The following is a 24,663-nucleotide window of genomic DNA, read 5'->3' as shown; positions in this document are numbered from 1 at the left end:
GTTTGTTCAGTTTGTTATATTTTGTGATATAAATCAATATGGCGTCATTTTGTGTAGATATGAATAAGTGATTCATGTTGAGAAAATCGAAGTGATAAGCGAATTGATATAAAATATCAAACATACATAATATTATATAAATTATTATCACAGAACAATAATATAAATACCATAGACCTTATAAGGTCTATGATAAATACCATGATTAACCAACATGATAAATACATAATAGTACACTATTTTTTTTTAATAGGTAATCCGCCAAGGATGTTCACCTATTTTTTTCCTTTAATAATACATTTATTCAAAATCCGATTTTTGAAAATTTTAAATACTAAAACCATATTTCTAAATTCTTCAGAATTTTTCGTGGCGCACTAAAATATCACCCGAACATTAATAACCACACGACATAAAGACACGTGATAACAATGAAAAGTCATTCGATAAAACACCATCATCATAAACCGACCAAACGCCACTCGGCATAAAACCATTATTTATTTATATGTTGTATCACACAAACAACCTTTTTTATAATAAGATAATTTTACTGTATAAATTTATATGGACAATAGTCACCTAAATTAATTAACTTTTATCATTGATATTATCAAAATGAATTTTTTTTTGACGCTAAATCTGTAATATTAATCAGATATCTTAAGTAATAAGTATGGCAGTCTAGCATAACATTTTAAAATGTTACGGACAACTTAAGAGGATGTCAGCGCACTATTTGTTTTCACTTTCCGGCTCACTCGTAAAGTCGTAACATAGACAAAACGCATATATACGTAGAATCATTTTTTTCTATATCTTGAAGTAATTTTAGAGTAAAACCTCCCATTACAAAAAAAGATAGAAAATAATATTTTTGAGAGAATGACATATCGATTTGTCTAAATATTGTCTCTAAATAATTTAAACATTATTTAAATGTACAGTATTTTTTTTGTTTATTTTGAAAGTCAAATACAGAGTCAAATGTCAATAAAATATAAAATCGATATGTCATTCCCTCAAAAATATTATTCTTTATCTTTTTTGTAATGGAAGGTTTACTCTAAAATTACTTAAAGACATAGAAAAAATGATTCTTAGTAAATACGTTTTGTCTATGTTACGAGTGAGCCAAAAAGAGAAAACAAATAGTGTGCTGACATCCTCTATCCTCTTAATCAATAGTTGCGTAGATAGGAATTGGTTTAAGGAAATGAGAATTATAGATTTTTTGTAAAAATCTATCATAGTAGTATACCAGCTACCTTCAAAAAAGCCTTAACCACTATACTGAACAGAATTTTAAGTGGTTGTTAAAGGTACAATATTGTTTTCTCACACGCGTAGGTCTGGTATTACATGAGAAAACGTTTTCACGTCAAATCAATTTTACTATTTTTAAGCAATATTAGAATAAAATCACATCACCTATTAAAAATTAGGAACATATTTTTAGAAAAAACTATTGAAAGGAACATTCATATTTATTTTCTCATTCAGATCCACATAAAAGATAAAACAATTAAAAAGAATAATTTGATGTTTTTTTTTAGATATTAATTTTCCTTGTATACTGTAATTGAAGAAGGGTAATTTGTCACTGGACATTTATATAATCAATTTATAATCATTAACTCATAAACTGTATAATATGTTACAATAGCATCTTGTGTGTTTTATTATATTTTCATCAGTTATCATAGAAACATTATATTCGTATACTTTATTTATGATGACGCCTGAAGATTAATCTGCTATGTAGCTATTAGCTAAGACTGGACTGATGCAAAAAGTATTTGCGGATCTCCGTTCGACCAAGTTCTACAAACCAGCAAAAACACCGTTGAGAAATGGGTCCAGGCCATTGATTCGTGATTATAAATCGATACCGAATATCGTCATGCTCTTCCATCAACCTATTGAAACTGCTGGACGACGCCAAAATCTGTTTTCCATCGGCCGAGCAGCCGTCTAAAACTGTGTAACACTGTACCCCACATGATTTCGGTAAGTGCGGTGAAAAACCAAACAGGTTTGTCTGATGTCGAAGAGTGTTTGCTGGACTGCATGAACGAAATGAAGTATGAATGACCAGCAAGCCCGTAACTATATATGAACTAAGCGGGTCGGGAGTTCCGCCTTTATATATGTCTATGGTAGACAAAATTTGTATATTCTCCTCTCGTGGATGAGACAAGTATGCAGAAATGGATACTTGTACGTCCACTCTGCTGCCAGTGCTGGAGATTCCAGCTGATGTTCGGCCTGTCCAGGTGAGCCAAGACATCGTGGATCGTTCGACGTGGAGGCGATGCACTTCTATGCCCAACATGTGCATTATGGGGTCGCTGGTGTTAACCTGGATAGTGGACACCCACAACCCGGAACAGGATACCTGTGATGGTAGCCGTGACGAAACAAGACAGGTTGCCGAGGCCGATAACTTCGACATACAGCCCAAACTGACAAAAATATTTCATACTAATCAAATACATAACAACAATATTTTTGTTGATTTTTTATTGGCCAAAAAAATAATACTCTATTAAATATTAATAAATGAATTAATTTCAATGTTAAAAATAAAAAATTAGAATTGAATAGTTTTGACTATAATTAAAACTAATAATACCAATAATTTAAAAAGCAAATAAAAAAAAAAACCTATAATTGTCAATTTACTCGAACTGACATATTATTATTATTTATTAAATTGTTTCGTAATGTAATACTTGTTATTCTTTTGTAAATTTTAAATCTATTGTTCCAACTTATCCCGTGATCTGATTTCAAAAATGTCAATTATATGTACCTAAGTTTATATATTCCCCCTCGTGGGGGGGGGGGGAATTTATCTGAAAACTTTCTGTTCAGAATAAAATGTACGCGTAAATTATTAATAACAATTGCTGAATTTTAAGGGGCATAAGGGTGTTCATACTGTTTATAATATTATTAACAAATTTTTTTATTAATATTCTATGAATAAGCAACGGTGTACATTATGCCTTGATTTCATAAAGTTTATGAATAAAAATCAAATTCGAAAAACGCTGAGCTGCTGTATAGTTGCTTCGTGCATTGCGCGCTTCGGTATTTGCAACACTTATTGTTCGTTTCGAAATATTTCAAATGTATTAGATATACCATCCGCAATAAAAGAATATAAAAAAACTTACAAAAATATTGATTCTTCTAGTGAAAATTCTGTTTGTGCGGTTACGAATGCTATGACGCATCATCATATTCGCCGCTCATCCTAACTAGATGTTGATATACTGCTTTTTATGAAATTATTTATTTGTTGGCTGTTGCCATAGATTAATTCTTTTATACAAATTATTATATGAGTAATTATAAATAATTATAAGGTCTTAGAGATTTATCGCATTCACCCATGACATAGATATCATGATATTATTTTTTTCGCATCCTCAGATTTAATACTTTAACCATTAAACTTAAACATTTTTACTTAACATACGTACTTGTATGGGTCTTACTCTTACAACCTTCGACCATATAAGCTAATAGACGCGGCATACGGTAAATATCTTGACGCCAACATAATGTAGCGTGTGACGTCACGTTTGGGCAATAACGCCGGCCGGCGGCCGGGCTATAGATAGTATTCTAGCTATCCCAATAAAATATGATTGATTAATGGCTTACTCGCTTACTTACAAATTTTAATTCTTAATTTCTTATTTCCTTACTATAACACTAATTACTATTTATCTATCTATCTGTGTATCCCGGTTTTTCTCCTATTTTACGAGTTATTTATTAATTAAAATATAATTATAAAATTAAATTTACCAAAATGATATATTTAGAACTAGTATATTGTTACCTCATTGTAAACTCTCAGATTAATATACACTTGACATCATAAAATAATAAGGCTGGGCAAGTTAACTATTTTTTTTTTAACTCGTTAAGTCAAGTTAATATAGAAAAAAGTAAGTTAAGTTTAAAGTTAAAAGTTACTTCTATTTTTTTTAACTTGCAAAAGTTACAAGTTAATTAGAAAATAAAAGTAACTTAACTTAGTTAAAAATAAGTTACTTTTTTTTTAGTATAAAATTAATAATTATACTTTTTTTAAGCTAATTCAATAAATGTCATAACATTTAAAATACATGTATTTAATAAATTTATTTACTGTAAGTACCAGTGGCGCACCTAGGGAGGATGCAAAAAGGTTTTTATAGCATCCCCAAGTTAAAATTTAGCACCCCTTGTTTTTTATATATAATTATTATTATATACCTAATATTATGAATTTTATGTTTTTAAATGATAGGAAATTTTCTGAAAAAATGTATAACTGTTTGGTCGTATAATATAATTTGTTATTTATCTTTGTTGAATATTGAAAAAGATTTATTCAATCAGATAAAAACCGAAACTATTTTGAATAAATATTGCATGAAACCCAGAAAATGTATGCTGATTTCAAATCTATAAATTATTATTTATCTAACAGGATTATGAAATAAAAATGTTTCAATATGTTTTTGATATTGTAGTAGTAGAAATATTGTTCATTTTTTTATTTTTGTAAAAAATCTTAATATATTTTTTAAAGTTTTGATGTATCGATTAAAGTTTGTCTATATGTAGGGGCCGTGGGGGCCGTGTGGGGCCGTGCAAAGCCCCCACGGCCCTGTGATGTATTCACAGTTTTAGCACCCCTCGTTTTAGAGATCTAGTTAAGCCTATGGTAGTTCCCTATATTTATATATTATACTTTAATCAATGATGAAATCCAATAAAATAATAAAATAATTGTTATGTATTTGTTAATGTAAATGATCCACAACTATACTATTTATTAGAATATAATTACTTGATTACACAATATATGAATATATTATATAAAATATTATTCAATTAATAGTAAGAATACAATATTTAATCAAACCATTATTGTATTTTACCATTTTAGCAGACAGTAGTTACCTTATTCCTAGTCCTAGTGAGGTGTATTTGCCATTTGGTAAATCATATGAATATCAAAAGTAAAATAATGCAACAAAAAAATAAGCTTTTCAACATTCATACTTTAACTATCATTATAATAAAACCATGATCATTTATCAAACATTTCAAAACACAATACTTTCAAGATTCAAAGAAAGCAGTTTGAAACTATGAAAGCTAGAATGTGAAAAATAATTTTCGATGACAAATTGACAAGGGTCAATAGACTCGAGACATACAATACGACAGTAAAAAATGTGTTCCAAACGGCAAACGCTGTGAGCCTGTGAACGAGTAAACACCAAATAAACAAATTAATAATAATTAATAACTCGAAATTGTGTTGCCCCTTGCCCAAACGTGACGTCATATCATTAAACATGATGGCTACATAATTGTGCCTATACAAACATATGATAAGGCGCGTCTATTAGCTTATATGGTCGAAGCTTACAACTTTCAACCAGTGGTTGAACTGGAAAAAAAAATAAAGGTGGACTCTAAGTCTCTAATAAATGAAATTGAACAATTAAGCAAATCAATTTGACAGTAACCCTATCCCTTGATGAATATAACAAATTAACAAATAGGGGTACGCTATAATATTTGAAGAAAAATGAAGAGTAGCTCAGTCCCCCTGGTCCTCCCACAATTCAACCACTGATTCAAACTGTAGTTAGGATTGCCTGCAGTATACTAAGACAGAGGAAAAAAGCAAACACATTTTGTTGTAATACAAAAAATATTAACCGTAGGGACTAGGGACTTGAAACCTTTTCCTCTACATCTGTATTATATTATAATATTTTACTAAAAAGTAAGTTTGTATGTACCTGTATTGTTCTTGTATAAATATTAATTCATTTTTATTTTCTATAGGTAACTTGACCTGATTTTTTTTCCTGGAGATTTTTTTTCATTAAGGTACCGCACATATAGGCACTATAAATACACCTTATATATACAGCTGTACTATAAATTTACTATAATATTATATAAAGTATTTTTTTTTATTTTTTTTTTTTTTTTTATTAAGAGAAAAGCCTCGATAACGTGACCATTGGCTTATTTTTACATCAAATGACGACTTAAATTAAATTGTACAGTTCAGTATCTTTCAAAAATAAAATTATGTTTTGGGTGGATTTTTCGTCAGGGCCCAGTGCGTCGTGAAGGTGTTCCGGTATGTTGAATTTTTGTCTTGCCTCTTTTGTGTCTTATAAAGTATTTATTCAGTTAAACAAAAAAAAAAAAAAAAATAAACATTTTAAATTTTAGAATATACTAGACATTTTTACATTTTTTAATTTGTTAAGGGGGGGGGGGGGTGGTTAATTGATTTAAATATCATTACATATTATGAACCTGATTTTTAGCAGAGCAAAGAATTTATTGGTTTTACAATGTTTATTTCTATTTATTTTTATTTTTTATTCTGTAAACACTTTTTCTCCCTCTAAACTTGCTCAAAAGTATCAAGTGTAACATCTTTTCTGAAAGGTAATGTTCTTGAGCTGGTACTTTAGGGAGGTCATTTTTCGATTTTCGAAAAGTTTTCAAAACATTTGAGCCACTTTTTTATTTTAAAATTTTTAATAACCTATAATATATCCTAGACAGATAAACCATCTCCGCTCAGAATCGTTTTTCCTATACATGATCCTTTAGGTTTTATTGCCGTGGCCCAGGCCCGTCGTAAGACATTTTCCGCCCTAAAGCGAATAAAAATAATAATTAAATTTCTGTCCTTTTTGGAAATTTAATATTACAATTTGCCGCCTCAATTTTTTTAAATGTTATGCCGCCCTAAAGCAACGCATGGCTTGCTTGTACCCTAGCGACGGGCCTGCCGCGGCATGCCGTGGCCTTACAACTTCGTACCGTATATTTTAGCTCATGGAGCTAGTTACGAGACGCCGAGGTTCGGAATAGCGCTAGGCATTCTCCCTGGTTGTCATAGGGACACCAGCACTGGACCCGAAGGTCCGTGACTTTCTGATTCGGGTCAGCTTACGGGCGAATGTAAGTTCCCACACGAGATATACCAGGTAAAAATTACCCCTGGATATTCGTACGTAAGTTCCCACACGAAAAAAAATACACTTACACGTAAGTTCCTACACGAAAAAAAATTATACCAAACACCAAGGCTGGGCAAAGAAAAGTAACTTAACTTAATTTAAGGTTAAAATTTTCGTATTTTCAAAATAAAAATTTTAGACACATAATAATGTTTATAATATAAATTGCTTATAATTTTAACTTTTAATTCGTTAATGCTCAACCTTGCCAAACACAAACTTCCTTCCCACTTTATTCAGATTTAGGACTGACAAACAACTTATATAACTTAAAAATAATGGCTATGTGAAGTGTTTGAGCTTTCGCAATGAACCAAATAAAATTTGATTTTTTTTCTATTACCTATTATTATTATTTTATACCTAAAAAAATTTAATTGGATTTTTTTTATCTAATACAAAAACAAAACAAATTTTAAGTTGTCATTCCTAATTCTTAATAACTTAACTTTTTCCGTGTGGGAACTTACGTACGGCCGTAATTTTTTTCGAGTGGGAACTTACATATTATGTACTTGCTTACCTGTTATGTTTCGTGTGGGAACTTACCAAGCCCCCAGCTTACGCCTTAGGGCCCCTCCTCCCACCAAGGTAGGGTGGTATTGTTGGCGAATGTAAATTATATAGCAGGTAAAAATCACACAAGGGTATGCATACGTAAGTTCCCACACAAAAAAAAATTATATACCGTATACAAACCTCCTTCCCACTTTATTCAGACTTAGGACTGACAACTTAAACGTAGTTGGTGTGGTTAAAATTTGTTTGTTTTTGTGTTGCATAAAGAAAGTCCAATTAATTTTTTAATTGAATCTAGTCCAAATATATAATGAAAATTAATAATGTATGATCATCATACTATGGTGTACTAGGTATGGTCCACATATTATTTGTACATATATAGGTATAAAATAATAAAAGTTGTAATAATAGCATTGATTCTAATATCAATGATAATAGTAGTAGAAAAAAATTAAATTTTATTTGACTTATTGCGAAAACTCAAATACATTACATCGAAGATAGTGCAAGTTCTGATACAAGTCTTACTATAAACACTTGCGAAAGTACAAATAATATCTGGACCATATACCTATAAATACACATTATATTATTAATTTTTATTATGTATTTGCCATTTGGACCAGATTAAAAAATTTATTGGACTTTACTTTTACAAAAACAATCAAATTTGTACTACGTTTAAGTTGTCAGTCCTAAGTCTAAATAAATTTTCGTTTGGGAACTTACGTACAGCTGTAATATTTTACGTGTGGGAACCTACATAATATTGATTGTATATAGGTAGTTGTATACTAAAAATTGACAGCACAACTTTTGAATTTTTAATATTACTATCAGGATTGAAAACAGTACCATCTGGCATTCCTACTGACAACTACAACAAACTGCTTACCACTTTTTATTATCTATATCCGTGGCTGTGATCAATATATTTTATTCGTTATCCTAAATTTTTATCATTAAGTGTAATATCCTAAAATGTTATACCTGTGCCTAAAACACTATAATAATTGTTAAATTTAGTTGACTATTGACCGTTTTGCTGATTTCTTATTTTACTCATACGTGTACTAACTACAAACTACAAAATATGTCGGACAACGAATTTTCAATATTTCAAAGAAATAATCTCGATAATTCATGTGAATCTACGGATAACATTACAGGTTCTAATTCTAAAATGGCATTAATGAATAATGGTATTGACGAAACTTTAAATAAACTTGTTGAAAACGTATTTCATTTTACCATGATTCCTCGCTTTGATAAAGAATACGACTCTCCAGTTATTTATTTACCAGATTTATTAGAAATTTTAAAGTTGAATGTCAATAATGTAGCAGAATTAGAAATTCTTGAACAATCAATTTTTGAAAGAACACTGTTGGCTGATCCAGAAGTATATTTACTCAAGACTAAACACAATGTGTCAACTACATCACATACTACTGAGAAGGAGTGCATTGTGTATTTATTTCAATGTTTCATTGAATTGACTTTCGCTAAACAAGAAAATCGCTATCCATCAATCGGCGAAGATATTTATTCAAAAATATTTGGTTTTTTGTGTACAAATGTATCTACTGCGCTTAAACAACCTGATCTATATAGTCCCCAAAATATCAATGATCAGGTACATTTAATTATGTTTAATTAATTAAGTTTTTGATATTATTTAAAACAAATGCAAAATTAATCAATTAAGAGAATGATATGTGTTTTTTCCATGATTCTAAATACATTGCTCATCAGTCATCATATCGTTTAGAAATAAACATTTCAAAATTTTTAACTTTTAAAAATTAAAATATTAAAAACAACAATAATTTTTCCCTTAGAAAAATACTTACTTGCGGGTATAGTGTCCTCTTAATTTCCCAGCCCTAGGATTTGTATAATCAATTCTAACTAAATATATTTTAAATCTGATAGAATTATTTCCATATTTTTTGAGATAGTTAATTTCTACTTAAAAGACAGTGGATATTAAAACTAAGATTCTCACAGATTTGTATTTTGTGTGAAAACAAATAGACATTTTTATTTATTTTATGTAAGTCAAATTGCTTAATAATTTGTGTCTTTGATTACAAGTTTTCTTATAACATTAATTTAAATAAAATATTGAATATTTATTTATGACTAAATTAACTATTGCTAACCTACTGTATCAAATGTTACTTATGTTACAAAACATATTTAAATTTTAGGTTTTAAAATTATTTGAAACTAATACTGCATCTTTTGAAGATTATGTGAAATTTTTTACTTCTGTAAATAAACAAATTATTTTGGATGAAGATGATGGAGAATCACAAATTCAAAATATATACCGTCCAATACTTAAGAAAGTAAAAGAAAAAATATTACAATCAACAATTATATTTTTACCGCATTGTGAGATTGCATTACTACAAGTATTCTCTGCAGAACTTTTATTAGCTAATGTAAGTTTCAGTTAAAATTGTTAGGTAGTTATTATAACACTATTATTAATAGTTCTATATCATCTAAACACTTAATGTATTGTGGGTGTTCTATTAAAAGAGGCTGTCACCTTTTGGTAGCTTTTCTAAGAGAGTAATTGTGTATGGATTTTAGAGTTTTTAAGTTTAACTTCAACTTTTAATTCATGCCCAATCTCACAAGTCTTTTTTGTTTTAAAGATAAGATTTAGATTAGTGTTGTATCAAAAAAATTTTATTTCTTAAAAAAGAAAGTGACATATCATTTATTATCATTAATTAATAATTAAGTATCATAAATAAGTGACTAATTTCATCAAAATAATTTTAACCTGTCATATTTCCTACTATTAGTCTGTATTATTATTGTATCAAATGATATAGATTGTAATTTTTAAATTAAAATAAAAAAGTTATTATTGATTGCATGTGCATCATAGGCTTAAATAGGAGGGCTTAGAGGGGGATTAGCACCCCTCAATTTTAAAATTAGTACTCTCAAATGCTCATGTTTATGTATCAAACATTTCTCCTTACAAAAAAAAAAATAACTCAATTGTAATTTAATATTAATAATTTATTTGCAAATAATCCTTAAAAAAAGCTAAAAAGCTAAAAAAAAAATGGAGGTTCCATGATAAAAGTGAACATCTAAAGGGTTCCACTGGTAACAAAGTTTAAGAAACGCTGCCCTAGTAGATACTAGTAAGAAGGAATATACATTTCAAAACATTATAATTACTTAATATTTTTAATCATTTAAAAAACAAACCTTTTATGAATAATTTTTGCTGTACAACTTTTGTCAAAAATGTATTTGTTTTTGTAGTTTATGATTGATGATTGTTATGTACCAGATACATCTCCTGGTTTCCATTTTACAAATACAGTGCTTGGAGCTACTTTTGCAATATCAGGTTTACCACAAACACCAGGAGGTAGATTTGAATATTTCCAAAAACCCATGGAAGAGGTTAGTATTTTCTAATTTTTGACATTAAATAACATTTCTTTTAAATATTTCTTTTTCACAGTTATCTGGTTCATTGGAAAGTAGAATATGGTCTGGTTTGGAGACGTTACATGTTCAATTACATCAAATAATATTAAACCTCCTAAAAGCTGGACCTGAAGTAAAACATAAAACATTATCTTGGTTGGGACGTTGTTTGGAAAAAAATATGGGACGCTGTAAATTATGGAATGTTGAAATGTCAATGTTAGAATTTATTTCAGATGGATTTGCATTAAACTTAAGTGCGGTTCTTTTAAGGCTGTGTCAACCATTTATTTCTAATACAGACAATCCAAAATTGTTGAAAATTGATCCTACCTATTGTGCTGCAAAAGTTAGTTACAATTATTTATGACTGATATTACCAGTTATTATTCTAATATTTATATGTTTAGGTTCATAATAATGAAGAAAGTAGACAACGTGGAGTTCATCTATTAAAATTAAATGAGAGTACTATGCTTCTACCAACAAATGTTGAAACTTCTGAAGAAAATGATAATTCTTCAGACCATAGACCTGTAGCTAAAGGGCAGTTTAATTTTATTACAGAATGTTTTTACATGACACAAATATCTTTAGAGATAGGTTTTGCTCAAGTACAAGAAAAAATGACAAATATTAACCAAGAGTTAGCAAGAATGCAACAGACTTTTGTAGAAGCTCAACAATCAGATTCAGCCACATCTGAAGTAATGAAACTTATTAATGATCGTATGGAAGGTGAAATGACGAAGTAAATTTAATTAAAGTTTTTAAAAGAAACAAATCTTAAAAATTAATTATTTATAAAAATTGTTTTAAAAATATAGTGTTTACTACTGATATTAATTTATAATAATTGTTTTGGGGTTTTCTGATCCAAATATCCTTAATTGTTATTTGTTTCGCATAAGTTCTCTAACTCTTCAAATATAACTATACCAACTGACTGTTAAAATTCAACTACTAATTTTATTAATATAATACATTTATTGTTCTTTCTTTTTAACTTCATTTGGGTTGTTAAGAAGGAAAAAAATAAAAAATGGAAAATATAGCATAGAATTCGTTAATTTTTTTATGTAAGACTTATATTAAATTTGTTTTCCTTTCAAGTTTTAACTATGAAAATTTAATTGTATTTAAATAAAAATAATTTTCTTATAAATGATTTTCATTATCAAACATATTTATCTTGTACTACACACTATACATTTTTTATTAATTTATTTTATGAAACTACATTTTGTTGTTCTTTTAGATACCTATCTATGAAAGCTGCTCTTTTAGAACCATCGGCATTACATCTTTTGAGTCAATTTCAAAAAGCAACATGTATTTGGCTTACTCAAGTTGTGTTGGATGTAGATAAAGATTTTCAATCAAATAACCTTCAATCTTACTGTCCTAATAAATTTTCAGTTATTGAATTTCCATTGCCTAGTGTTGTTCCTCCTACATTAAAGTACAGTTACCAATTCATTATAAACTTTATATACATTACTAAAACCTATAACCTAAAATAATTATATATGTTTTTAGATGCATTCCAGAATTTTTGTTGGAAAATATTTGGCGATATTTAACATTGGTGCGACGTTTTCATTCTCGCTCTTTAGAGGAACCGGGTTTTTCATTAGTTAGTGAATTATTAAATGCTATTTTAATCTTCATGACATCAAATAGTCGAGTGAGAAATCCACATTTGCGGGCTCGTCTAGCTGAATGTTTAGATTGCTTATTACCACACAAAGATGAAGATAGTTCTGTAACAAATTCAATAGGATCATATTACAGAGAGTTATTATTTTTAAATCATCCCCATCGTAAACAAGTAATTAATATATTATTGGAATTAAAGTGTGCTATATCTTAAATTAGGGTGTTTATGACTAAACATTTTTTTTTTTTTTTTACTTAGCATTGCAGACTAAATTATAAACCTGTTTAGTATGATGTAGAAGCAGTTATAAAAAATTGTATATTGAATTTTTAATCTTAAAACAATTTTAGTTAAAAATTAATTTTTTTTTTCAATAATATTTTTGATATTTTTTTGAAAATGTTCTTATATTTTAAATTTCAAATCGTTACATCAATCGCTTACAAACATATCTCGCCTCTCACTCGAAACCCGCACTGTCCCTCTACTGTGGTGCTTAAAATTTTTTTTACCATGAGCTGCCTCAGCTCATTTGCTACATTGGCCTAATATTACGCAATTTAAATATTTATGTAAGAGAAGTAATATTTGTCTATTATTAATTTATTATTAATTGGCACATGCCACATACAACACTCCCTTATGTTATAAAAAAAAATATGTCCTCATATTTTAAATTTAAAACTATGCAATGTAAGTATACAATTATAATATTAAATTAAAAAAATTACTAGTTGTATTATGTATATTTAGTGTTTAGAGTGTGGAAAGGTAAATAGGAATAACATAAATATATTTTTTGTTTTGAGAGAAAAATTTTTGGGATAGGGTATAATTTATAATATTTCAAAACCTTCTATAACTGCTGTGATCAGAATTCGATTTTTTTTTTTGTCCATTTATATAATATGTGATTGCTTTATGTTGATTGTCATCAGAGATTTGTTATATTTAATATTATAATTTTAATGCTTAATTGTTGTATCTCTCTTTTTCATCTTCTTGGTTGCGGTGTTCACTCTATGATTATTTAGTTTTGTCTATCGAGCGGTTTTCGAAATTATAAATTAGGTGTATATTATAATTTTTTTTATGAAAGGATGCAGGGTGATGAGGAAAAATTAGCAGAGATCGCTAGACGGAGTAAAAAAAAAAATACAAAAGTGTGGATGTTATTGCTGAGTTTACTATTTCATTCGTCTCCTTCGTTGTATTGTGTAAATTTAATTTTCTTGTAGCTGCAAATGTTAATATTTAGTAGTTTTGGTGAAGTGTTGGTTGACCGACCGTCTTGTATGCCTTTGTTTGATGCCGATTTTGTGTTAAATTGGTTTTACATTTTTTTTTTTAACATCTCACTGTTTATATTTTTGTGAATTTGATTTTTTAAGTGAAACCACATCAGTAGTTTCTTGGATTAATTTATATTGATTTTAGTCGTGTGGAATGGATTATTTATTTTTATTTTTTTTTTTTGAGTAAGTATTAGAGATTATATTTTTTATATTTTATTGTAGTTTTATGATGTTCGAACATATTTTGTAGTTAGTCTTACATTAAGATTTTACTTATACTCTTAAAAAAATACCCAATAATTTTTTGATAAATTTTATATTTTACAATTTAAATATTGTTGAATAACCTTAATATTTTATTAAAACACGTCTTGTTTGAAGTAGTTTTTGTTGTGAGTTTTGGTAAATTGGTCAAATTATTCCTACTTTTTTTGGATTGATGTTGATTACTCATCATTTTCAAAATTATAATTCATCACAAACACTATTTGCCCACATAAACTGTTATATTTAATAACTTTCAAACTTCAAATGTTAAACTGTAGTTCTATATTATATTGTTATTGTTTTGTATTTATTTCTTTGATTTCTTTATTTCTTTATATATAATTATATAATAATATTGAGATGACAGGATTAAAACAGGACCATCTACTAAAAGTGAGACAAAAAGCGTCCCATTTGATGTTTGTCAGAACAATGGGATGTGATAAAAGGACTATCCCGTTGTTAACGGGACATATTGTCACCTTAACTTGTAATTTTTTTTGCATATTTGTATTTTTAGAGTATTAATTAATTAAGGTCATAAATATTCTAACCCTTATTATAACAAATCTAACATTTAGTCAAATTTTTTTTATAATTCTTTTGTTTTAAGATTGTTCACGCTCTATTAGATGTGTTTGTGGGTATTGAAATGACTGGACAAAGTGTGGAATTCGAACAAAAATTTAACTATCGCCGACCTATGTATATTGTCATGGATTATTTGTGGAAGTTAGAAGAACACAGAGAAGTTTTCAAGTAATAAATTTATGTATTAATTATTAACACAATTGCTGTAGATAGTGTCAATTATTACCATTTAGATATTTAGCATTGTTCGTATTCACAGGATGATTATAATCCTAAATGTCCCTATTATTCAATGAATGATAAGTTGGTTAACTATGAGTAAACCATTCACATTGTTGTGATCTGAAAGAATTATTTAAATTTTTAAATTTTTAAGACTTTTTAGTTTTGTCAAGATTATCTTATTTTCTTCTAATATAGAAATTGTCTGTTATGATTCTTATTCTTCTTCTTTCTTCTTCTTTTGGCTTTTACGGGCCATTTAGGTCCACTGCCGCAACAACCACTTGTCTCCATCTATCTCTATCTTGAGCTAGTTCTTTTCCGTCATTCACTCCCAGTCTCGATGCATCTTTTGCAATCCTGTCTTTCCACCGCTGTCTGGGTCATCCTCTCGGCCTTCTTGTGTCCGGCTTCCAGTCTGTGGCCAATTCTATGGGGCCTCCGGATCTCCATACATGACCAGCCCATCCCAGTCTACTACTCTTAAGGACTCCAATTATATTTGTTTCACCATATAGTTCTTCTACTTCTCGGTTTGTTCTTAATTCAAAGTCCCCCAGAGCATTTATTTTTGGCCCAAATATCCTTCTAAGAACCTTCCGTTCAAACGTAGCTAGTCTATTTTCGTCCGTCATTGTTGTTGCCCATGCACCGCAGGCGTATAGTGCTACCAGTCTTATCAGAAATTTGTACAACGTTATTTTCGTTTTCCGTGATAGGAGTTTTGACTTGAGTAGTGGTACTAGTTCAAAGTAACATTTATTTACCGCTACTAGTCTTAGTCTTATTTCTTCGTGACTGTCCGCATTCTCATTAATATTTACCCCTAAATATTTAAAGTTTGCTACCCTTTTAAAGTTATAATTATTGACTTTCATATGCCTTATCTCATAATCGTGTCTCGTGACTATCATGTACTTTGTTTTTTCCTCATTCATTATTAATCCAATTTTTCCACCCTCTTCTATCAGTTTACTAGTCGTTCTTTTAAGGTCTTCCTCGCTTTCCGCCATTATTATTACATTGTCTGCGTATCCTTCCAATACCAGTCGCTGATCATTTCCAATTTTGATTCCCGTTGCTCCATCCAAAGTCTCTCTAATTGCTGAGTCCAGTGCTATATTAAACAGGGCTTGTGATAAGGCGTCTTCCTGTCTTAAGCCTGTCCTTACCTCAAATTCTTCTGATTCCTCCCCTCCATACTTAACTTTACATTTCGACCCATTCACACATGCTCGAATCATTCTTATGATCTTTTTTGGTATCCCCAATTGGTCCATTACTTTCCATAGTCTTTCTCTAATAAACATAATAAATCAGGCAACATACCATCTTTGTATAGACCCATAAGTTTACTTGTCCTTGCCAAAATCGTTTGAAAACAAACACACAACTTATAGTAATGTCATCCCCAATATCAGTGTGTGGATAAAATGAAATACAAATTTTGATCATCAGTTATTTATTTACATTTTTACTTGAAATATTAGAACTTATTCAACATGTATCTGATTAAATTGGGTAAATAATTTAAAATATAGTTAATTATTATGTTTTTAAATAATCATTGGTAATTATTTAACTTTATTATAAGTTATTAATTTAAAATATTGATATACATATTCAATAATTTCTTATAATGAATATTGCATAATAAATACGGAATAACGTGCAACTAGGGAGCAGAGACTACTGAAACTTGTCACAGAAACTCCTTACAAAAAGCAATAGCTACTATCTCTGTGATTCCCCTCTCCAAACTATTGTTAACCTCTTATATTATTTAAATAGAGATTGTTTACCTAGATTTAACTAGATCTTTAGCACCAAATACCTAAAGTAAACCTAATTAACATGCTGACAACATCCTTTTGATTAATAACCTTTGATTTATAGTACATCTCAAACAACACACTTCACAAAGATCTATAAAAAATAACATAATTCTCAACAAATGTATATGTGATATTTAACTTTAGATTATTATTTTATCTAAATATTTATTGTTGGAATACATATTTTTAAGATCTTTGGCGAAAGATGCAGAAAATAATATGGAAGCAGCATCTCCACCATTATTTTTAAGATTCATCAATTTATTAATGAATGATGCAGTGTTCTTATTAGATGAAGCATTAACAAATATGGCTCAATTAAGACAAATGCAAACTGCTAAGTAAGTAGATATAATTATTATTACTTTGTTACAATTCACAATTACAACATTAAAATAGATATATTATATCAATATATGAATACTTTAAATAACAATAAAAAAGAAAAAATTAAAACTGGATGATTAAGTTAGGTAAATAATATAAAAATATTTTTTTTATTTTGCTAAGAAAGTTACCATACCATTTTCAATTTTATGTTATCTACATTCATAATAGTGAGTTGGCCTTTTAAATACTGAGAAGAGTAATGAATCTATTGGATTATACAATGATGTTTTTTTTTTTATTTGAGTCTGTGTGCTCAATAAGTAGTCGAAATAATACTTCAATTTTTCATTTAAGTTGCTTTTCTAATCGAAAGTGAATTTAATTGGTGCATTGGGAAGGTCAAACAGGAAAAACAGGAATTTTTATGCAAAATTATTTTTTATTTTACTTGTTTTAAGTTTTTTACAGATATTTTCAGTTTTCAATTTTTTTAATTTTTTTTTCTATAAATATCAATAATTCAATTTTATATTTTGTTGGGCACAAAATTTGAAAATTTAATTCAAAGGTCCTAATATGCTATTACAACTGAAACATATTAAAAATACAGTGATCATTTTTTTTTTTTTTTTATAAGCATTTAAAGTTTTAAATTTTAATAAAATACATAAAAATAATGAAAATTTGCAAATTATTTTTTGTTATAAATTTATAAAAATGTATCTTATTAAATAATATTTTTCAAAAGTTCAAATTTTCCAATCCAATCCAAAATTTTTCATAAGTTTGTCAACTTTATCAAATAAAAATATCTATCAAAAAGTCAAATTAAATTGTTATGAGCTTTTTTTGAATTTCAAATATATACAACATTAGACTCAATTTCTCTTGTACTCTTGGTCGAAGAGTTGAAAATGATCGACTAATGAAGTAACTGATTCCAATCAATATTTTAAATTTTTTTTATCATGCATAATTTTCTAACTTGCATGCTCATATTATATACAATTTTAATTTTAATTTTTCATTAACTGAATAAAATAATTTAAATTTGATTTAATGTTTTTTTTGAAAAATTCAAAACAACTAATATGTAAATCTGGTTTTTAGAATAGTTTTGACTGTAATGATCAGAGTTTGGGACTTATAGCATTTGCATACTTTTTTTATTTATTGTAAAATGTAGCAGAGTACGAAATAAATTCATTTCTCAAAGCCGTGATACTAAATCTAAAATTTGAATGTGCATATTTTTGCATATTTCATCAGGAAAGTGCTTATTTTGCATATTTTGGAAAATTATCCAAAATGTCAACTGATTTAAAAAAGAAAATAGTAATGCAATCTTATGTACCTATTTATTATAGTTTAGTACTATAGTATAGGTATAGTTACCATCATTATATTATATTGACGAATAAAGTTCAAAAAATTCAAGAAGCAATCAGTTGATTTTTTTCAAATTTTTTATGTGACACTAATTGTAATTAATGATTGGGTAATTAATAAAATAGTAAAATAATAAACTGCATTTTGTTTTTTGTGCATATTCTAGTGTTTTTAAGTGCATATTTTAGTGCTTATTATTGTATTTTTAAGTGCTATAATTCCCGACCCATGGTATGATATTTAATTCAGTCATGTTTAGTTTCATAGTTTTTTATAAATGTTACATTTTATAACAAAACTCATTGCTTTGGAAAGTAATAACTTTAAAAAAATTATTTAGATTTTAACAACTATCTATTCAAAATTGTCCTTAAAATATGCAAAAAAAGTTTATTCTAGATTAATATTATATAAATAAACTTTTTTTTCTAAAACCTAGATTTTCAAATTAGCCATTATGAATTTAAAAAAAAAATGTCCATCAGATTTAAATTTCTTTATTTTTGGTATTAATAATAATAATAATAATAATGAAAATAAAAAAATGTATACTATAAGTGTAGTGCAAAAGTAATAAATTATGCATATAAAAAAAAAGTTATCTGAACAAAAGTTATTTCAATAGTCAGGTTTTCCTGTTATACTATGTATACAGTAAATAATGATATTCTTTTCAATTTTATTTATTTATTCACTACCAAAAAAATATAAGATTAGAATGTTAATTAATGTTTGTAATTAAAAATGTATAGTTTATTTTATATGTTTTATCTTATATTAGTGAATCAGGCGAATGGAATAATCTATCACAAAGAGAAAGAGCGCAAAATATGTCATACTTGCAACACATTGGAATGATTGCTAGGTAAGCATAATTTTTTTAAATTTGTCCATTTTTGCTGATATTATTTATTTTAACTTGCATATTTATGCATTTGCTAAAAATATTGTATTTACAGATTTGATAATATTCTTGGGAAGGAAACCATCAATACATTTAAATATCTTACATCAGAAATAAAATCAATATTTTGTCATCCCACAATGGTCGATAGAGTTGCTGCTATGTTAAATTACTTTTTATGTCATTTAGTTGGACCAAAAAAAAAAAATTTTAAAGTAAGTACTTTTTTATTTACATGGCATAGATTTTATTTTTATTTTTTTTTAAACATTTATATTAATTGAATAATGTCTATTAATAGTAGTGTCTATTAGTAATTTATGAAATATTTAATGTAACCTAAAAAATATTGGTGTCAAATTTGGATTATCTTATTCAATAAAAAAAAGAAACAAATTTAAAAAAATTTTTTTGAAGTTTATTTATTCTTTTGTTACAGGTGAAAGATATGAAAGAATACAAATTTGAACCAGCTGAAATAGTTTTGAATATTTGTATGATATATGTACATTTGGGGGATAGCAAAAATGGTGAAGCATTTTGTTTAGCTGTTTCCAAAGATGGACGATCATACAATCCACTACTATTCAAACAGGCTGCGGACGTTTTAGGTACTATAAAAGTTTAAAATATAATAAAATAAACTATTAAATCATTGAATTTTTTAGAAATTTACCATTAAAAAAAAAACATTAACCTTCTACTAATTATATTAATGAATAGATATTGGGTTTTAAGTTTTTACATATATTTGACTTTGTGGATTTGTAGAAAAATATTTATTTTGCATAAAAAAAATTATTCAGCTTATATTTCATATTTAAGAATATATTGTATTATTTGTTCATAAAAAAATTATATTCATTCATTTCTCTTATTAGAAATATTTTTATGGGCATAGAAAAAATTGTTTTTTGTTCAAAATTGAAAAGTGATTGAAATTATTTAATAACTTAATTGTTATTAAATTTGATATTGCTCAATTTGTCCTATTATTTCAAATGTGAATAAATTTGAATAATTTATCAGGGAGAAGGTATGCAATAATTATTTTGAAGTTTATAATTGATATAAAATGTAAACACTATATATTTATAGTTGCTATCATATGCTATATATTTCACACAATATGTTTTTATTCTAATTGGTATACACATTTTTAAATTATTAAAAAATATAAGTATATTTGATCTGTTAAAGAATATTTAAAGGTATTATTTTAGAGCATATTATAATCATATTTTTAAATTTTTGCTGTCACACTATCATAAAATAATTTTTTTTCAAATTTAAATGTGTATATCTATTTGATCTAATTATTGGTGTAAATGGGTATTAGATGTAATGGTATAAATGTTTAGGTCATATATCTGGAGCAGTGAAAGTGTTAAGAATCTAATAATCTGCTCTTTAGTTATGAGTTCCCATTATCCATTCTAGCAAAAAGCTAATTTTTATTAAAAATGATCAAACCATAACCATATTTAATTTATAATTACCATTAACCTTCAATTAGTTAACTTCATAAATATCAGTTTTAATCCGTTTGAAGCCGTTTAATAAATACAAATATGTTTGCTTAATATTTATTTCATAACATTTAATTAAGGTATAATTTTTTTTTCAGTAATAATAATTAATAAATAAGATGGTATTTTAATAAAATATTTGAAATTTATTTCCGAGTAAATGCAACATTTACAAATAGCTAGTTTCATAATATGTTGCGAATATTGAAAGTTTATATAGAGTTGATATATGAACATATTTATTTGTTTTTAGCTCACAGCGTCCTAAAATAGTTATTAACTAAAGAAAAATTTTTGTGTAAAAATTACCTTTTTATTAAAGTGATATCACCACATGAGGTTGAACCATTACCACAATACTAACCCCCAATAATTTATCAATAATTAATGGGCATCAGAAATCAAAGTGCACAATATTTCCATATAGGTACTTCAGATTGTATTATTATTATTCATATATATTTATTTCATATACGTAGTAGGTATGTATTAAACATATTACATTTTATCCAACCGTTTAAATTTACTATTATGGACATTTCCTAGTTTTTTTTCCTATAGCCACAGCAGGTCAATTGTAATATAATAATTATATTATACTATAGTCTGTTAATTTTTTTTAATTGTATCCTGATGAATAGAGAAAAATATACAGTTTCATAATCAATAATCGGCAATTGGTTGGCCGCAGTCCAAATCTGGACTGTGGATGGCAGAAAACTGGACCATCAACAAGACATGCTGACATTGTCTTAATTTTTTTTGTCTTCATTTAACTATTATAAAAAAGATTCGACAAATATTTTTTTCCTTGGGACTCATTTAATTATTATTTAATCTTTTGGACTCCATTTGAAATTACTTGCTGATCCCTTTAGAGCCTAGTAATAAGTGGATTAAATATGCAGTATGTTACAATAAGTTATTCATTGCAAATTGCATTATAGTAAATAATTAATTATTATTTTGCATAAATTAACAATCTTTTTTATTTAGATTTAGTTAGTATATATTTCCTTATATGTTTAAACTTTAACACGTTTTTTTATGGATATTTAGCAAGAATAGGAGGAGCATCATTAATTGTTGGAATTAATAACATTGCGCAAAGAGTATCAAAACTAGCTATACAACAAAGTAACGATGAAGAGTTATTACTTTCAGAAGCCCCTGAAAACTTTTTAGATCCTATTATGTCTACTCTCATGATAGATCCTGTTATTTTGCCTTCAAGTAAAATTAATGTTGACCGATCTACTATAGCAAGGTATAAAGTATATTTGCTTCCTTTACTAAGAGCTGATTAATTTATTTAATTTTTAATTAGACATTTATTAAGCGATCAGACCGATCCATTTAACCGTTCTCATTTGACTATGGATATGGTTGTTACAAATACAGAATTGAAAAATCAAATTGACGAATGGATTAAAATCAAAAAAACTAAAAAATGAATGGTAAAAGTTACAATTTTCTAAAATATTTACAACATAAGTTCTTCGGTGTGATTTATATGTACTACTAAGAATAATATTTTTGGACACTCCATTAAAAAAAAAATATTGTTATTGTTAGATTTTCATATAATTACAATATATTTTTATGAATTATAATTTTTTAATAATGGACTATTGGTGTATGAATATTTCATAAGTGCATAGTATTATCATTAATAAACATTGTTTTTGTTACTTATATGGCTGTATATATATTTTAATTGCCACATAAACTTGTATATATTTAGATCAATATTGATCAATAAAATAATATTATTATTATTATTTGTTAATGGTTTTAGTCAGTGCCGTATTTAACCATTGTGCCGCCTTAAGCACAAAATAAATTGTCGCCTTTTAATATAAATATTTTTCTAGTCTAAAAAATGTTATTAAATCATACAATTATTGTTTTTTTCTTTATTACTTAAAATTTTAATGATGAAAAATAAAAATATACAGCTGTTATAAAAATGCATACATATACATTCATATAAAAAATTTAATTATAAAAATTATGATATAAAATATAATAATGATGGTAGTAATAAATACTTAAATAGTTAATTTTTATATTCAAAATTAAATAGTTAATGTCTAGTACTCATCGGCTTTCTGCGCGACTTTTGAGTCGAAAATCATCTATTATGGCATCAAAGTCCATTTTGTTCACTAATTCAGTTTCAATTGCCAATAAACTCAATGAATTTAGTTTATCTCCTTCCATACTTGCTCTCAAATAATTTTTTACACGTTTTAATGTAGAAAAAGACCTCTCGGCTGAACAATTAGTTATTGCCATACATAAAAGCATACGTAGAGCAATATCTACGTTAGGAAAAACTATCTAAATTATTACCGCGTAAGTGTATTGATAATTCGATAACTACATCAATATTTGTATTAATACTTTGAAGATATGCTCAAAAATGAACACATTCACAAGCGAATGATTTTTCTAAATCATCGCTATAAAATTCTTGAAGCTTATCAGCTTTTTGAGTTATTTCATCTGGTGAAAGTAGTATTAAATTAGTCAAAAAGTCATATTTGTCAAATGTATAAGCAGCGCATCTTTTTTCAAGTTCACTCTTCACTCAGTCCAGTATGGTAAAATATGTTTCTATTCTTAACATCACTTCCAGTTATATGAACTTCATTTTCTCTTGTCTCGTCTGCTTAAAGTTAGCGTTTTTTAGACCTTACTTTATCAAACTCGTACTCTTCACTCTTTATTTTTTTTGCCAAAATTACATATTCATTAAAACATTTATCATTTCGAATAGATGTTATGAAGTTAATTAATGATTTATAGAGTTTGACAACTATCCCTAAATCTATGTTTACTTTTTGAAGCTCTTGTGCTATTAACCCATGTTATATAAATAACTTATTTTACGATTGTCGACAACGATTCGTCGAATCCACTTGTTTACAACACGATAACGAAAAATTTACAAATAATGCAGCAATGGTATATAATAGAGCCATAAACGCTATGATTATGAAATTGAAAAACATAAAATATAAATATTACCACAATCCCGTTGGTCTAAAAACATTTTATAATCATTTGCATTTATTTTAGTAAAAATGTAATATTAAAAATTATTTGCCGCCCTAAGCACAAGCTTATAGTGTTTACTGGTAAATACGGCACTGGTTTAAGTTAAATAAAGCTTGGAACTAATTTGTTAATTCTAAAAAGGTATTTGTTACACAAGTAATTTCTTATTATTAAGTAATAATATTATTTTTAAATGTCAAATGAAAACAAATAACATTCTGAAGTTTTGCTTGACATAATTATATAAGAAATTCAATATTTTTCTCCATCAAATGGGTCTCTATCTAAAAGATAGTGTGTGTACATATAATTCATGGCTCACATTTACAACAAACTACGAGTATACAGTTGTTAATTAATAATATAGTAATAAGTTAAATATTTTCGTAGTGTATACTTATGTGAAATTATATTATAATATGGGATTTTTGTCAAATAAAAGGTTTCCAAATCAATGTTATAACAATTGAACAATAAATATAATATATATGTGAGAAGACACAACGCTTTCTTGAATT

The 24,663-nt window shown here is 27.2% G+C and overlaps 2 protein-coding genes across 2 annotated transcripts; one reads left to right on the top strand and one right to left on the bottom strand.

Annotated features, from left to right (window-relative positions):
• Window positions 1-1,574: 1,574 nt before the first annotated feature.
• LOC149057569 (uncharacterized) lies at window positions 1,575-5,104 on the bottom strand. Its single transcript, XM_089224019.1, has 2 exons — window positions 4,969-5,104; window positions 1,575-2,465 (listed from the first exon to the last, which is right to left on the bottom strand). The coding sequence occupies exon 2, from the start codon at window positions 2,453-2,455 to the stop codon at window positions 1,769-1,771; it is 687 nt and encodes a 228-aa protein (XP_089080145.1). The 5' UTR covers window positions 2,456-2,465; window positions 4,969-5,104; the 3' UTR covers window positions 1,575-1,768.
• A 3,456-nt stretch (window positions 5,105-8,560) lies between these two features.
• On the top strand, window positions 8,561-24,649 carry Ube4A (Ubiquitination factor E4A). Its single transcript, XM_015524889.2, has 14 exons — window positions 8,561-9,228; window positions 9,806-10,042; window positions 10,890-11,033; window positions 11,095-11,409; window positions 11,471-11,811; window positions 12,319-12,522; window positions 12,600-12,891; window positions 14,896-15,041; window positions 17,122-17,271; window positions 19,431-19,514; window positions 19,609-19,768; window positions 19,993-20,164; window positions 22,142-22,349; window positions 22,410-24,649. The coding sequence occupies exons 1-14, from the start codon at window positions 8,686-8,688 to the stop codon at window positions 22,534-22,536; spliced, it is 3,123 nt and encodes a 1,040-aa protein (XP_015380375.2). The 5' UTR covers window positions 8,561-8,685; the 3' UTR covers window positions 22,537-24,649.
• Window positions 24,650-24,663: the final 14 nt, after the last annotated feature.

This window comes from Diuraphis noxia, unplaced genomic scaffold (genome assembly GCF_037042655.1).
Source record: "Diuraphis noxia isolate RWA-SAM2 unplaced genomic scaffold, SU_Dnox_SAM2 contig0003, whole genome shotgun sequence".
In the NCBI taxonomy this organism is placed as follows: Eukaryota; Metazoa; Arthropoda; class Insecta; order Hemiptera; family Aphididae; genus Diuraphis; species Diuraphis noxia.
Note: the sequence above shows the minus strand (reverse complement) of the source record. Positions and strands in the feature narration are given on the sequence as shown.